This window comes from Triplophysa rosa, linkage group LG18 (genome assembly GCF_024868665.1).
Source record: "Triplophysa rosa linkage group LG18, Trosa_1v2, whole genome shotgun sequence".
NCBI classification, from domain to species: domain Eukaryota; kingdom Metazoa; phylum Chordata; class Actinopteri; order Cypriniformes; family Nemacheilidae; genus Triplophysa; species Triplophysa rosa.
Genome location: NC_079907.1, coordinates 18,691,774 through 18,705,381, shown reverse-complemented (window position 1 = coordinate 18,705,381; position 13,608 = coordinate 18,691,774). Strand labels below are relative to the sequence as shown.

Sequence of the window (13,608 nt, the reverse complement as noted above, 5' to 3'; positions counted from 1 at the left end):
ACCGGGTAGATAGTCTTAGGATTCTGTCAAGAATGACTCAGTTGGGATGTGTCATCAGGCGAACATATTCTGTGCCATGCCCAAAGTACTTGGTACATATTGACACAAACCATAAACTTATTACATAACCTGTGTTTGTTACTTTATTTTAATTGTATTTTAATTTATAGTAATACTTTGAACTTGCTGCTTTGACTTGAACGTTTATGATGTAATTTCAAACATTGTTTAACAGAATAACTTTTTACTTTAGGTACAATATTGTGGTCTTTGCTGGGATTGATGGCTTTTCACGCAAGGTGAGCAACACATCAAACTATTTCAAGTGTTGTACCGTTGTAGATCTGAAAACTTAGCTCTAGTTTAACAGCATGAAGTATACCAAATATCATAACATGTGGGTCATATGTTTACTGGGTTAAATTTTATATTTGTGTGCAGAAAGCTGCTTTTTAACACACAAAAACATTTATATCCTTAAACAGATAACAACCGATCTGACACAAGGCTGTCTTTCTTCAGTCAGGCTGTTGAGGAATTTGGATACCCACAGAAGTATTTTTTTTCTCCGACAACCTAATTCTGTTTCAAATCAAAACTGTCACATACTAACAATGTGTTTAATACATTAGGTTTGACACAATATTAAGATTACACATTATTTCATTAAATAGGATAGCAATTTATAAGATGTACACAACAAAGAGCCAGAAATTTGTATTAATGTTTTATTTTTGTTTAGAGTTCGAGCTGATCAAGGAGGAGAGAACGTTGGAGTGGCTCTTCTGATGTTTACTGCGCACGGGCCAGACAGTAACTGCTTTATAGCAGGCAAAAGTGTCCATAATCCGAGGCAAGATTGATTACTTTATTAAACATTTTTATTTTAGTTATTTGATAGACTTGTGGTGTAATTGTCTTTTTTGTAATTGGCTGTGGCGTGATATCTGGATGGGTGTCACCAGTTTGTTCTACTAAATTTTGCACACACTAGAGGAAGAGGACAAGCTGGATCTGAGCAGCACTCTCCACTTGTTTTGCTGCCATTACGTATTTTTGCCCCGACTGCAAGCAAATCTTGATATGTTCCGTGAAGGATGGGACAACCACCCACTGAGAACACAGCAAAATCTCACACCAAACCAACTGTGGGAAATGGGGCAGATGGAAAATCGCATTACCAATCCAGAGGTATTGAAGCATTATCATTGAAAGAGTCTATATTTATACTATAATAACAAACTCTTGATGTAATCTAATATGGTGTAATGGTTAAATAACCATTTTTTCTTGTTAGTTTAATGCTAGCAGATGAGCATACCTTCTATTGACTGGGAGGACAGTGGGTACACTGAAGATGCGCACACTGTGGTGACTGTTCCAAAGTTTGGGAGCCCTCTCGCTCCTGAACAAATGGAGCAGCTGAGACAACATATAGATCCTTTACAACTCTCCGAGTCCAATGGCATGCATGGACGTATTTTTGAGCACAGTTCAATATGTGCTAACTTTACTAATTGAAAGTTAATTTTGAAAGATGTATTGTGCTCTCAGCTATGTTACTTTGTACTAATAGTTGTCATTTAATCAGTCATTGAATAAAAACAGTTCTTGGACAAGTTTTTATTGAACATGCAACAATGACTTTTTTTTATTGAACAAAGTTCTCAAATCAGGCCTTAAATCTAAGGATATCCAGGGACTTTACAATGCCCCGGTAAGGTTCATGTGACTACATGGTTACAGAACTGTGATTGGCCCAAACAGACATTTAAATGTAGTAATTATACATGGCATGTTAAGAGCAACAATAACAAGCAACTAGGAACATTTTAAGTCTCGAATGGTTACAAAACTTAATTTTAAACAAGGCCTAAACCACTCTCTACAGACTGTAGACATATCATCATGTCAGAAGTAAACGCTGAAAGAGATGTGTAGTGATCTGGCAGGCACAGGCGCTCATAACAAGTATATGCCTTTTGGTAACTGGTTTTGTCCAGTGGACTGAACAATTTCCAGGTTAAGGGTATGTGGCACAACTTCCCAACCAACCCAAAATTTCATGAATTTCCTCAATTTGTTGGGTGATGCTGAGATGAAAGAAAAAAGCTTTAATATATTAGCATATTGTGTACTCCGAATACATTGGAAAAGATATTTAAGAAGTACCATGTTCAACAAAGGTTCTCAAAAATCGAGTAATAAGGTTTTGTTTCTCAGGCTGCACATTGTCAGCATCGCTGTCCTCACTGTCAGCTGTATGCTGTGGTTGGGGCCACTGGATAGCTTGCAATATCATCTGAAATCCATAAAAACATAATTTTAGGCTTTCAGTCATGGTATTAGGAAACAAATATTTCTTAAAATAATTAGAATTTTTGCATAATTAGTCAATTTACCTGAGGTGTGACTTCAGTCTAATTTTCTCTTGGGAACAGCAGGGGTAACACATCTGGTCTGAAGCTGAGAAGTGTCCAAACACCAGTCTCCTTCAATCACTTTTTTAACCGCTTCAGTTGGGCACCGAGTCGACCAAGGACCTGTACATTTAAAATAATTTACAACAAGCAGAAATCATTAAAATTATTTTATAATAATGAAGATAGTCATGTATTAATATATATAAAAAAACATTCCAGTAGTATCTTATCTGTATAATGTACCAGGACATTGTCTATAAGATCATTTTTGAAAGGATATGAAAATGCATAAAAAAATACATGAAACAGATGTGTGTGTGTGTATACACTCACCTAAAGGATTATTAGGAACACCTGTTCAATTTCTCATTAATGCAATTATCTAATCAACCAATCACATGGCAGTTGCTTCAATGCATTTAGGGGTGTGGTCCTGGTCAAGACAATCTCCTGAACTCCAAACTGAATGTCAGAATGGGAAAGAAAGGTGATTTAAGCAATTTTGAGCGTGGCATGGTTGTTGGTGCCAGACGGGCCGGTCTGAGTATTTCACAATCTGCTCAGTTACTGGGATTTTCACGCACAACCATTTCTAGGGTTTACAAAGAATGGTGTGAAAAGGGAAAAACATCCAGTATGCGGCAGTCCTGTGGGCGAAAATGCCTTGTTGATGCTAGAGGTCAGAGGAGAATGGGCCGACTGATTCAAGCTGATAGAAGAGCAACTTTGACTGAAATAACCACTCGTTACAACCGAGGTATGCAGCAAAGCATTTGTGAAGCCACAACACGCACAACCTTGAGGCAGATGGGCTACAACAGCAGAAGACCCCACCGGGTACCACTCATCTCCACTACAAATAGGAAAAAGAGGCTACAATTTGCACGAGCTCACCAAAATTGGACAGTTGAAGACTGGAAAAATGTTGCCTGGTCTGATGAGTCTCGATTTCTGTTGAGACATTCAAATGGTAGAGTCAGAATTTGGCGTAAACAGAATGAGAACATGGATCCATCATGCCTTGTTACCACTGTGCAGGCTGGTGGTGGTGGTGTAATGGTGTGGGGGATGTTTTCTTGGCACACTTTAGGCCCCTTAGTGCCAATTGGGCATCGTTTAAATGCCACGGCCTACCTGAGCATTGTTTCTGACCATGTCCATCCCTTTATGACCACCATGTACCCATCCTCTAATGGCTACTTCCAGCAGGATAATGCACCATGTCACAAAGCTCGAATCATTTCAAATTGGTTTCTTGAACATGACAATGAGTTCACTGTACTAGAATGGCCCCCACAGTCACCAGATCTCAACCCGATAGAACATCTTTGGGATGTGGTGGAACGGGAGCTTCGTGCCCTGGATGTGCATCCCACAAATCTCCATCAACTGCAAGATGCTATCCTATCAATATGGGCCAACATTTCTAAAGAATGCTTTCAGCACCTTGTTGAATCAATGCCACGTAGAATTAAGGCAGTTCTGAAGGCGAAAGGGGGTCAAACACCGTATTAGTATGGTGTTCCTAATAATCCTTTAGGTGAGTGTATATATATATATATATATATATACATTACAATTTTTAAAATAACATTAAAAGCACTTGAAGTGTAGGAGTTATAGTTTACTTCCTAGTGTTAAAAGGCCTTATAATCAGTCAGCTAGACAGAAAATGTACAGATTGTTAGGTGATTATTATGAGATATGTTTGTTTGCTGAAGCAATGCTAGATGGTTTTTGCTAGATGTTAGATGTTAATATAATTTTCTGGCTGATTCCTAGTCATTGTTAGGGTCCCTAGGCAGATAAGTCATCAGTTAGTAAAATAAGAATTTTAATATAAAATTTATCTCTGAGGACACAATCATAAAATGAAACAAATAAAGTACTCCTTCCTGAATGTAAATTTGCAAAATTATGCAATTACTGCATTAACAATATATCATACCACAGTTCAGTTTAAATCCATGTTTTAACTTTGCAAGCAATTGTTGTTGACAGGATGTGTCTAGTCACACCAATGCCAATGGCAGCATCCCCTACAAAAATACAAAGTATCCAAAGAATAATAAAACAGACAACACAACCAACAATCAGTAAAGTTTATTTCAGTTTACAGTAATTTCACTAGTGTTCTACTTAAACATGCACAAGGTAGTTTTCATACCTTACTATACTAGGTACTAAAGAAGAAAAAAAAAAAAGTTTAAATCAGAAAGCTAAAAATCCTAAAAAGGCTAAATGTTTCTTTGTATCACAATCTATTGGTTTTGTTGTGTTACCTTGAATATGACAGCGAAAAGGAGCGGCCCACTGGTCCTTTTCACGTCTTTGTTTGTAGAATGAAATGAGGGATCTGTCCCTCTCTTCATCATTGTCTCTAGCATCTAGTGACAACAAAAGTGATGGCTGCCTTTTACCTCCTCCACATAGTCGGTCAAAGAATAGTCTGATAGCCTGAGTTTTATAATACAATCAATCAATTACCAGGCAATTATCATATACATATATAGATTGCATGTACATGACCACAAACCCTAAAAACATTATTCCACATCTTTTCCTTTAATGCAAATAGCCAATTACATTTCATGATATCCATATTAAGAAAACTATCATTACACAAAAACGTTAGTAACATAAAGAAACACACATTCACAATTTTATAATTTACCTTCTGTTGATGGTTCTGAAGATGAGCTGAGCTGAGATGTATGAGATATAGATGATGGCCCTGGTTGGTCTATGTCATCTTCCAACACCCTGTCATTACTGAATGATCTGAAATCAAAACAGAATAAAAAACATTTATACTGATGCAATTAAATTGAAATACAATTCTAGTACAGACACCAAGTATTTAATGGTAAGGGTCAAAGCTGTCTCCTTTTAATAACCTAAGTCATTACTTTGTTTTAGCTTGTTCCATCATTTTTCGGTTCGTAATGTCATGTACAAACACACATGGCAAAGTAAGACAAATACTGTATTGTAAGTCATAAATCCCTAACATAAACACTAAAATGAATGCCAAGCATATGTTTCGAAACACACTTATTGTACTTTCAAAGACACAAGTTTATACCTCTCAGCACATAAGCTGCCATGATAAGGTACACTCTTAAAAGAAATGGTTCTATTTAGAACCAGAAATGGTTCCATCACCTGCTTCATATATGGAACCCCAAAATGGTTCTATATTGAACCAACTTAATGGGTTCAATATAAAGAACTCCAAATGGTTCCTTGAATCCAAGTTAAATGGTTCTTTATAGAACCATTAAAGGTTCTTTATTATTGAGTTATTTATTATTGATTAGAAATTATAGCCAATTCAGACAATTCAAAAAGTTTATATTTATTCATTTTATTATGCAAAAATATAAATATAATTTAAAATCACATCTCTGTACTCTGTATTAGACAGCAAAACTTTAAATTATTTTACATTTAAAATGTTTCATTACATTCAATCATTTAGTTTTAATAATTTTCATTAAGCAATTTCACATTTTAATAAACGTACGCCTAAGCTTGTTTTTGCACTAAATGTACATAAACATAAACACATTTTAAAATTGCATCTCTGTATTAAACAGCTAAACTTTACACTTTAATTACATTGCATTCAACCATTTTGTTTAAATTATTTCCATTAAGCATTTTCACTTTTTTTATAAACGAACATAAGCTTGTTCAAGTTCTGTATGTACATATATGCATCTCTGAAATGAGGAAAATAATCACAATGCAGATAAAAACAATTCAATTAAACAATTAAAACATCTATTAAATAGCACTACAATTTACACAAGTTGATTGTACATTTTTAGTACAGGTATTGGTGTTCTTATGTCGTGACGAGACTTAAGTTTGAGCAAATATTTTTGAATAAAAGTCATTGTGTTCTTAATGGCAACTGGGTATTGAACATTGAAAAGAAAATAGACCGCAAACAGGCATTCCACAGCCTGTGTCATGTCAATGTCTGCCTCTCTTATGATGTTCACGTTGTCCATTATAATGCTGACACTTTCAGCTTTGAGGGGATCAGGAGAGCCGTTAAACACTATGGTTGGTGTAGGACCTTTGGGTTCCTGTAAAACAAACATGAACCGTTCCTTTATTTAAAGTCAAGTGACTCAAATGTAAATAAAACTACAGAAGACCATACTTACACTATTTACACTGTAGAGGAAGCTGGCGTTTTCTTTAAATAATGCTGGCAATAAAATGAGTGCAGCACTCCTAACAAGACCTACAAACAGATACAAATTATTGTACATTAGGTACAGAAATCAACTAAAGGGATAGTTTACTCAAAAATGAAAATTCATTCACTCACTCTCTTGTAATTTCAAACCTATATGGTTTTCTTTCTTCAGCAGAACACAAATATATATATTTTTTTTTTTAAGAACGTTGGTAACTGAACAACGCTGATAGCCATTTACTTCTATTGGACACAAAACCAATGCAGGTCAATGGGCACCGTCGTTGTTCAGTTACCAGCCTTTTTCGAAATATCTTCTGTTGTGTTCTGGTGAACAAAGTCATACAGGTTTGAAATGACAAGAGAGTGAGTAAATGATGGCAGAATTTTTCATTTTTGGGTAAACTTTAATAATACTAAAATTATTTCACGTTTTCTCCAATACAATTTATACAATAGGTGCTACAACGTTTACATTGACAGTGCAGATAATGCAACTTTACACTGGGCAAGGAACAAATATATGATTTAGTTACCTTCTGTGGTTTCCTCTGCTGGTCCAATGAGATTGACATAGAGTTTCCTTTGACTTCCTTCTTTTGCACTCCTGATGATGTTTGGGGCCATTTCATTTAGAGATGTTTCCATGTTCTTTGCCAAGTCTGTTCCAAACCTCATTGTCATTTCATGCAGCATCTTAAACACAAAAAAATTGTTTACTTCAGGTGCATATATCCAAATTACACACTTTCAGACAAACAAGTTACGGTACTTAAAAGTCAGCATGAACTGACTTTTTTTCTTAATTTCTTATCTGCCTGGCACAAAATGTAACAGTGTTTACTCACAAGCTGTGGCACTCCAAGAAAAGGAAACTGCTCCATTACTTCAGCAGCAGGCCTCTCCATAATCTGTACTCTTTGGAAAAGAGTGCGCTTCATCCGGTTCTTGACCTCAGAGTAACTGGGGTTGCTTTTACGCAACTCTAGGGTGACGGCATTAATGTGTTCCTGGAAACTTGTCTCATCCTCACCTATTACTTCCAGGTCCAACACGATCTGAGATGGGAAGATAATATTGTCACAGTACGTCAATATGAATTTCATATCACAGAACAAAATAGTTAATTTTGAAACGTCAATCCGATGTTTCAATCTGATGCATCACTTAAGGAAAACTAAAGCAAATTCTCAACTCAACTCAACTTTATTTATATAGCGCTTTTACAATTTTCATTGTTACAAAGCAGCTGTACATGAGACATATTGACTATAAGCAAAATAATTAAAGTTGTACCTGCAGAAACAAGAAAAGGTTGAAAACACAGAAGACAGACATACCCACATACAAAACACTCCACACACACAATATGCACACGTACTAACACACATAGACATAGAGACACACACACACACACACACACACACGGATGCGCACGCACACACAACACACACACACACACACGTACACAGACAAGTACGCACACAAACACACACACACGCACACACACGCACGCACACGCACGCACGCACACGCACGCACACACACGCACACACACACACACACACACACACACGCTCAGTGAGAGCACACATTTAGGATAAAGGAGAGAGAAGCACAGGTCAAATATAACAGACTATAAATTCCTATATGCAATATTAATTAAGTAAAACTTTAAAATTCTAATTACCTCCTCTGAACAAGCAGAATCATTATATGCCATTATATCCAATGGTTCTCTTCTACATTTTGCATTCTGAAATAATAAAGTCAACACTTGTTTCATGTTAAGACAAATTTTGTCTGCTTTTCCACATCAAATTTATTGAACTGAACTTGCCTTTTGCTGTTGACTAAATCCCTCAGAGTCTGTTTGTCCGTCACACTTCCTTTTGATCCCATACTTCTCCTTCATTTTCAGGACGATTGATGAACTAACCAAGGGAATCCTTTCTTTTTTAAATTTGTTTCTAAGGCATTCCAACAAGCTATCCTGTAGACATATATTTTCATGTAAAAATTTTCTTCTGTGTGAGATTTTTCAATGAGCAGTGACCTCAATATTTTCACAGTAAAAAAAAAGAGCAGCAATATGTGCATACATAACCAGAGGAGCTGCCATCCTTCAAAAATGGAAAGCGGGTTATCAAACTCCCCAGAACATCTCCATAAATGGGTACCTATAAATATAAAATATATTATTTCACTACCCAACAACCAACACGTTAGAATTGACATTATAAAATACAAGAAATACAATACTGTACCAGGTGTGCTTGGTGATGCTGTCGAACAATACTTGAACTAGCAATGCACGAATGTGAGACTTGTCTTTCTTCTTAAAGCCTGGATCCTTCCTCTGCAAAGCTGCTTGCAATTCAGGGGGAAAGACAGGCAGGTTGTATACTGCTGGCCAAGGTTGTGCAAAAAATGGGTCACAAAGTTCTTGTCTGTAAACATGAATACAATGTTGAAGTCTTTTATACAGGATATTCATTTTACTTGCCACAATACAGTCTGTTTGGACTTCAAAACAATGATACATACTGAGTGCAAGATATTTTAGGCACTTCAGTTTCCAGGTTGTTTGAAGAAAAAAAAAATTAAGTTGTTAGCATACATTTTTTTATATTTAACAACAATGTTCAATATTCAACAACACAGACTTACTTTTTTAACTTATTCAGCTCCTTCATGAATGTCACCTGATGTTTCATTACAGGAAAAAGTCTCTCCACCATCCTTTCTGTGAGACCCAGCAGAGTCTCCCCATCAATTTGCTGCTCTGTAAAAAAAACTATTATTTTATATTCCAAAGAAGAAATAATTAAAAAATAAGAGATACCACAGACATACAATATATTTACCCAGAAGAGTGCACGCTGTGATATAATGTAATGTACTTAGTATCATCATGCACATATGTGTCAAGAGGATGAAATTCTTTTTCTTCCCCTGGCTGCACCAGAATCCACTCCTTCTGGTCCTCCAATTTGAAAGCATGGTAATGTCTTTCAAATGTTTTTGGTATCCGCAGCTTGCCAAAGATCAACCAAGCACCCCTGAACTGCAAAATCTTCAGAATCTTTATAAAGATTGGGATGTCCTCATCCACATCTACAATTAAGTTATCTCCCACACAGTATTTCACGTTGTTGATCATAAGAGAGCTAAACACACCAAGCCTCTCATCACCCTGAATATCCTCTGCCTCACTTCTTCCAATCACACCTTTCTGTATCTCCAGTGGTAATGCTCGAAAAGGTACTGCCCGTTCACCCTCTGTGTAGTTGTTCTGAAGCAGGGAATACAGAGAAGTCAGTTCCCAGCACTGTCTTAACTGGTGCCTCTTCGCAAGGGTGTAGCTGAGATTCTTGAAGTTACATGTGTTGTGGGATAATCGCTTGAAGTATTGGTGCTTTCCCTCAAATCTCATGCACCACAGCTGTTTCAATGGCCCAAACTTTAGTATCAGTTGTGGATAATAAATGAGGTAGTGTAGTTTCGGAGTGAAAGTTTTAGGGAATACAGACTGGAAGGAGGACAGGAATTCTCCTATCTGAAGACTTAGGAAAGGGATGATTTTCCTTAATATGTTGGGGGACAAAATCATGTCTCCTATATCCCTACACTTCAGGTAAATGTCCCAGTGCACCTCACCTTCCGGAATGTAATGTCCAATGAGAAATGGCAAAATCCTGAAGAGACACCAAACCTGAGCAGCAGACCCTGGTAGTGTGTTTTGCTTTAGCACACTTTGTGGAAGTTTCTGGGGGAGGTTAGCTCGGTCGTTCTTCCCTATGTTAAATGCATCCAATTCAGCATTTACCTGACTTAATGAGACAATGTGCAAAAAATGTAATGCCTGGATAACTCTGGTGATCACAAGAGGCACCACACCCTCCAGAAGATTGTGCATCAAATCAGGGGGAAAGGTTTTTGTTACATCAAAGTAGTTCAGCTCAGTGAAAGGGCACTCACTGACCACACCGTATGTCTGTTTGGATATTCCAGCACTTTCCCTGAGTGCTTGCAGATGGTACTGATGTACCTGAGAAGATCGAATTATTACATCATCTTCATTAACATGAGACCTTAGGTCTTTGTAGCTGATCATACAAAAGCGACAGATCCGTCCACTGTTAAAGCAGCAGGTGAAACCTGCCAGGCTGTGAGCAGACAAGTTGTCAGCTGAAATAGTGGCAAGAGCGCATTTCAAACTGACGTTGTGACCATTTACACTGACCTGCAGTCCTTCAGTGTACAACAGTTTCAGGTCATTAATCAGGGGCAGCAAGATGTCTCTGTATGAATACTTCTTCAGAAATTGATGTCTTAAAAGCAAGCACAAATGTATATGCCTCAATTGTGATTTGCAGTTAGATTCAAGATTGCCAATCATAAAATAGAAGGCTGCTAATTTGTGAACTGATCTTTTAGACCCCAAGGGGTTTACCACTTCATATTCATCAGTGTACAGATGTAATCTTACAATATTAGGATCTCCAAAAATGGGGCTCTCGTGAAAGAATTCTCCATCTGTGTAACTACTTAAAAAATCTGTACTTGGGGCTTGTTCACAGGTTCTTTAATATGATTCAAATATCTCCTGTTTCTCCAACTGAGTCTTCAGAACATCTATGATAGGAACATACTGAAATGAGTCCTCCTTTCCTTGGCTATTGGTTCCAAGAATGTACTTAACTGGCTACACTAAATGTAGATGTTCTTTGCAATATTTGAAAAGTTGATAATCTGACTGAACATAGGCAAACACACTTTCTATGAGTGTCTGATTGTTTAGCAAGTCATCCAAGTCTTCCTGGTCCTCTAGTCTAAACCCAGATTTAGTCAAGTGGAATTTTATGATTTCAAAATAATTTTGTTGGAAAAATTTCAAGATGAACTCCAAACTGGAAACAATGGTATCCTGAGTTGCTTTAGGAAGTAAATGTTTTTCTTGAAGGTTTAATATAAAGAGGGCTACATGCCGTCTCAGTCCCAATAACACAGTTTCTAAATCAATTCCAGGCAAAGAATTTTGGTTGTTCTCTACAAGATCATCTTGAGGCAGCTCCTCCTCACTTTCATTGTCCTCTTAATCTACAGTTGCCTTTTCAAATAGGGGATGTTGCAAAGCTTGTCTGTGCTTTCGATAGATATGGTTTCTGTAACTTGCAACAGTTTTATATCTTCTAAAACATCCCTCAATGTTACAGGTAACACTAAAATCTGCTTGGTGGTTATGTTGCACTTGCAAGTGAGTTAGATACTTGGCGAGTTGAAACTTTACATCATCACAAAATGAACATTTATAAATTTTCATGTGTACCTCTGAAACTTTCTTTTGCATCAATAAGGTTTATATTTTGAAGCCAGTGGCAGGTGTCATCTACTGACCATTTATCAACCATGGTTATCTGGGGAAGAAAAAAGCATACATAACACCTCATAACAGAACTATGCATTAAACACACATAAACAGGTTTGGCTTTAGAACATTTGAATGTTAGATTTAGACATCTTAACAGCTATAATCACTTCCATTGCGTGCATCACAGCAAACATTAATGCGCAGACTCGGTGCGGATACGAACGCTGCAGTGCACTGCAATCGTACAGCAAATAATGCAGACCGGCGGGAAGTTGTGTCCACTTTCCTTCAGAGTTTAGCTCCAACCCTAATAAAACACTCCTGAACGAGCTAATCAAAATCTTCAGGATTACTGAAAAGTAACAGGCAGGCAGTTAAGTTTGATCAGGGTTGGAGGAGCCTGACAGCACGAAAATGGACCGTGCGGGCCGCGGCCCAAACTTAAGAACTTCTACACCTGTTAACATAGGCCTGTGAAAAAATACTCACGGAGTATGTATAAAACTGTGACAAACGTTCACATATCATATCCCTCCGTCTTCCACCCGGTTCGCTTTTATCGTTATCTTACCGTTAACGAACAGCGACCACGCGCTTCATTGAAATTACGCTTCTGTCTATCTCGTCGCCTTATAACACAGCTGTCTTATATTGACAATTTAATTAACAATGACAAGGAAATAAAGGTAAAATGTAACTTAATTCATTAAAAACCGGAGCAAAATCAGTTTAACAGCACTTTCTGAATAGACGGCTGACGAAGCCCGTCAGTGCTAACGTTACCAGCAGTATTTTTAACTGAGGTAAATATTATATTTAGTATAACTATTTAACACTAGGGCTACTCTAACAAATATAAATATCAACTGATTATACTAAATATTTCAGTAATATGGTTTCAAAAATGTAAAAAACTTTACTTACCCGACGGTATGAACGGGCAGAAATGGCGGACTCCTCAGTTTTAAAAGTAAACTGTCACTGTCTCGAGGTTCATCTTTGCCAATCCACCAATAGGAATTCAAGGATGGTGCAACGAATATACGCCACAAGAGGGCATTTTAGCGATTATTTGTTTTTAATTCCCCCTTCGGGTTAAATTAAACATTGACAATATGGTATGGTACAAAATAAAGACAACACCTGGTTATACAAAATGATTTACCAAAAAGGCAAACAATAATGTATTAGGAAATGTATTATGCTTGCATAAAAAAGCTTACAGGAAACAAACAGTACACTTTATATTAATATTATAATACAATATTAATATTTTGTTGACTCTCTTGTTTTTGACCACAGCAGTCACTCTCCTTTTTGACACAAAATGTGTTGTGAATGTGTTGTGTAGGTCTATAATTATTGTGTTATCTTTAGTTTACACTTCAGTCACAAAACATGAATTATAGAACCATTTTATTAAAAAGGTTCTTTGCCCTCCAAGGGTTCTACATAGAACCTTTTTTTGGTAAAAGGTTCTATTTGCCAAGTACAGAACCCCAGGGTTCTATATAGAACCTAAAGGAATCTTTTTTTAGAGTGAAACTGACAATGGCAACTCCTTCTGGCATATAGGGCACATCTGTAATTAACAGAAA

The 13,608-nt window shown here is 36.9% G+C and overlaps 1 protein-coding gene and 1 long non-coding RNA gene across 3 annotated transcripts; one reads left to right on the top strand and one right to left on the bottom strand.

Moving 5' to 3' along the window:
* On the top strand, positions 1-846 carry LOC130569663 (uncharacterized). Its single transcript, XR_008964864.1, has 4 exons — positions 1-92; positions 254-299; positions 486-555; positions 743-846. It is a non-coding gene; the product is annotated as an uncharacterized LOC130569663 (long non-coding RNA).
* Positions 847-6,015: 5,169 nt separating this feature from the next.
* On the bottom strand, positions 6,016-12,981 carry LOC130569246 (uncharacterized). 2 transcript variants are annotated; one of them, XM_057358760.1, is made up of 8 exons: positions 12,935-12,981; positions 11,969-12,056; positions 8,904-9,421; positions 8,327-8,816; positions 7,485-7,694; positions 7,173-7,332; positions 6,602-6,681; positions 6,016-6,520 (listed from the first exon to the last, which is right to left on the bottom strand). In XM_057358760.1, exons 4-8 carry the CDS (start codon positions 8,420-8,422, stop codon positions 6,230-6,232), a joined length of 837 nt encoding a protein of 278 aa, XP_057214743.1. In that variant the 5' UTR covers positions 8,423-8,816; positions 8,904-9,421; positions 11,969-12,056; positions 12,935-12,981; the 3' UTR covers positions 6,016-6,229. The 2 variants fall into 2 exon arrangements, with proteins under 2 accessions (XP_057214743.1, XP_057214742.1); XM_057358759.1 differs by lacking the exons at positions 11,969-12,056; positions 12,935-12,981 and having other exon boundaries at positions 8,904-9,798.
* Positions 12,982-13,608: the final 627 nt, after the last annotated feature.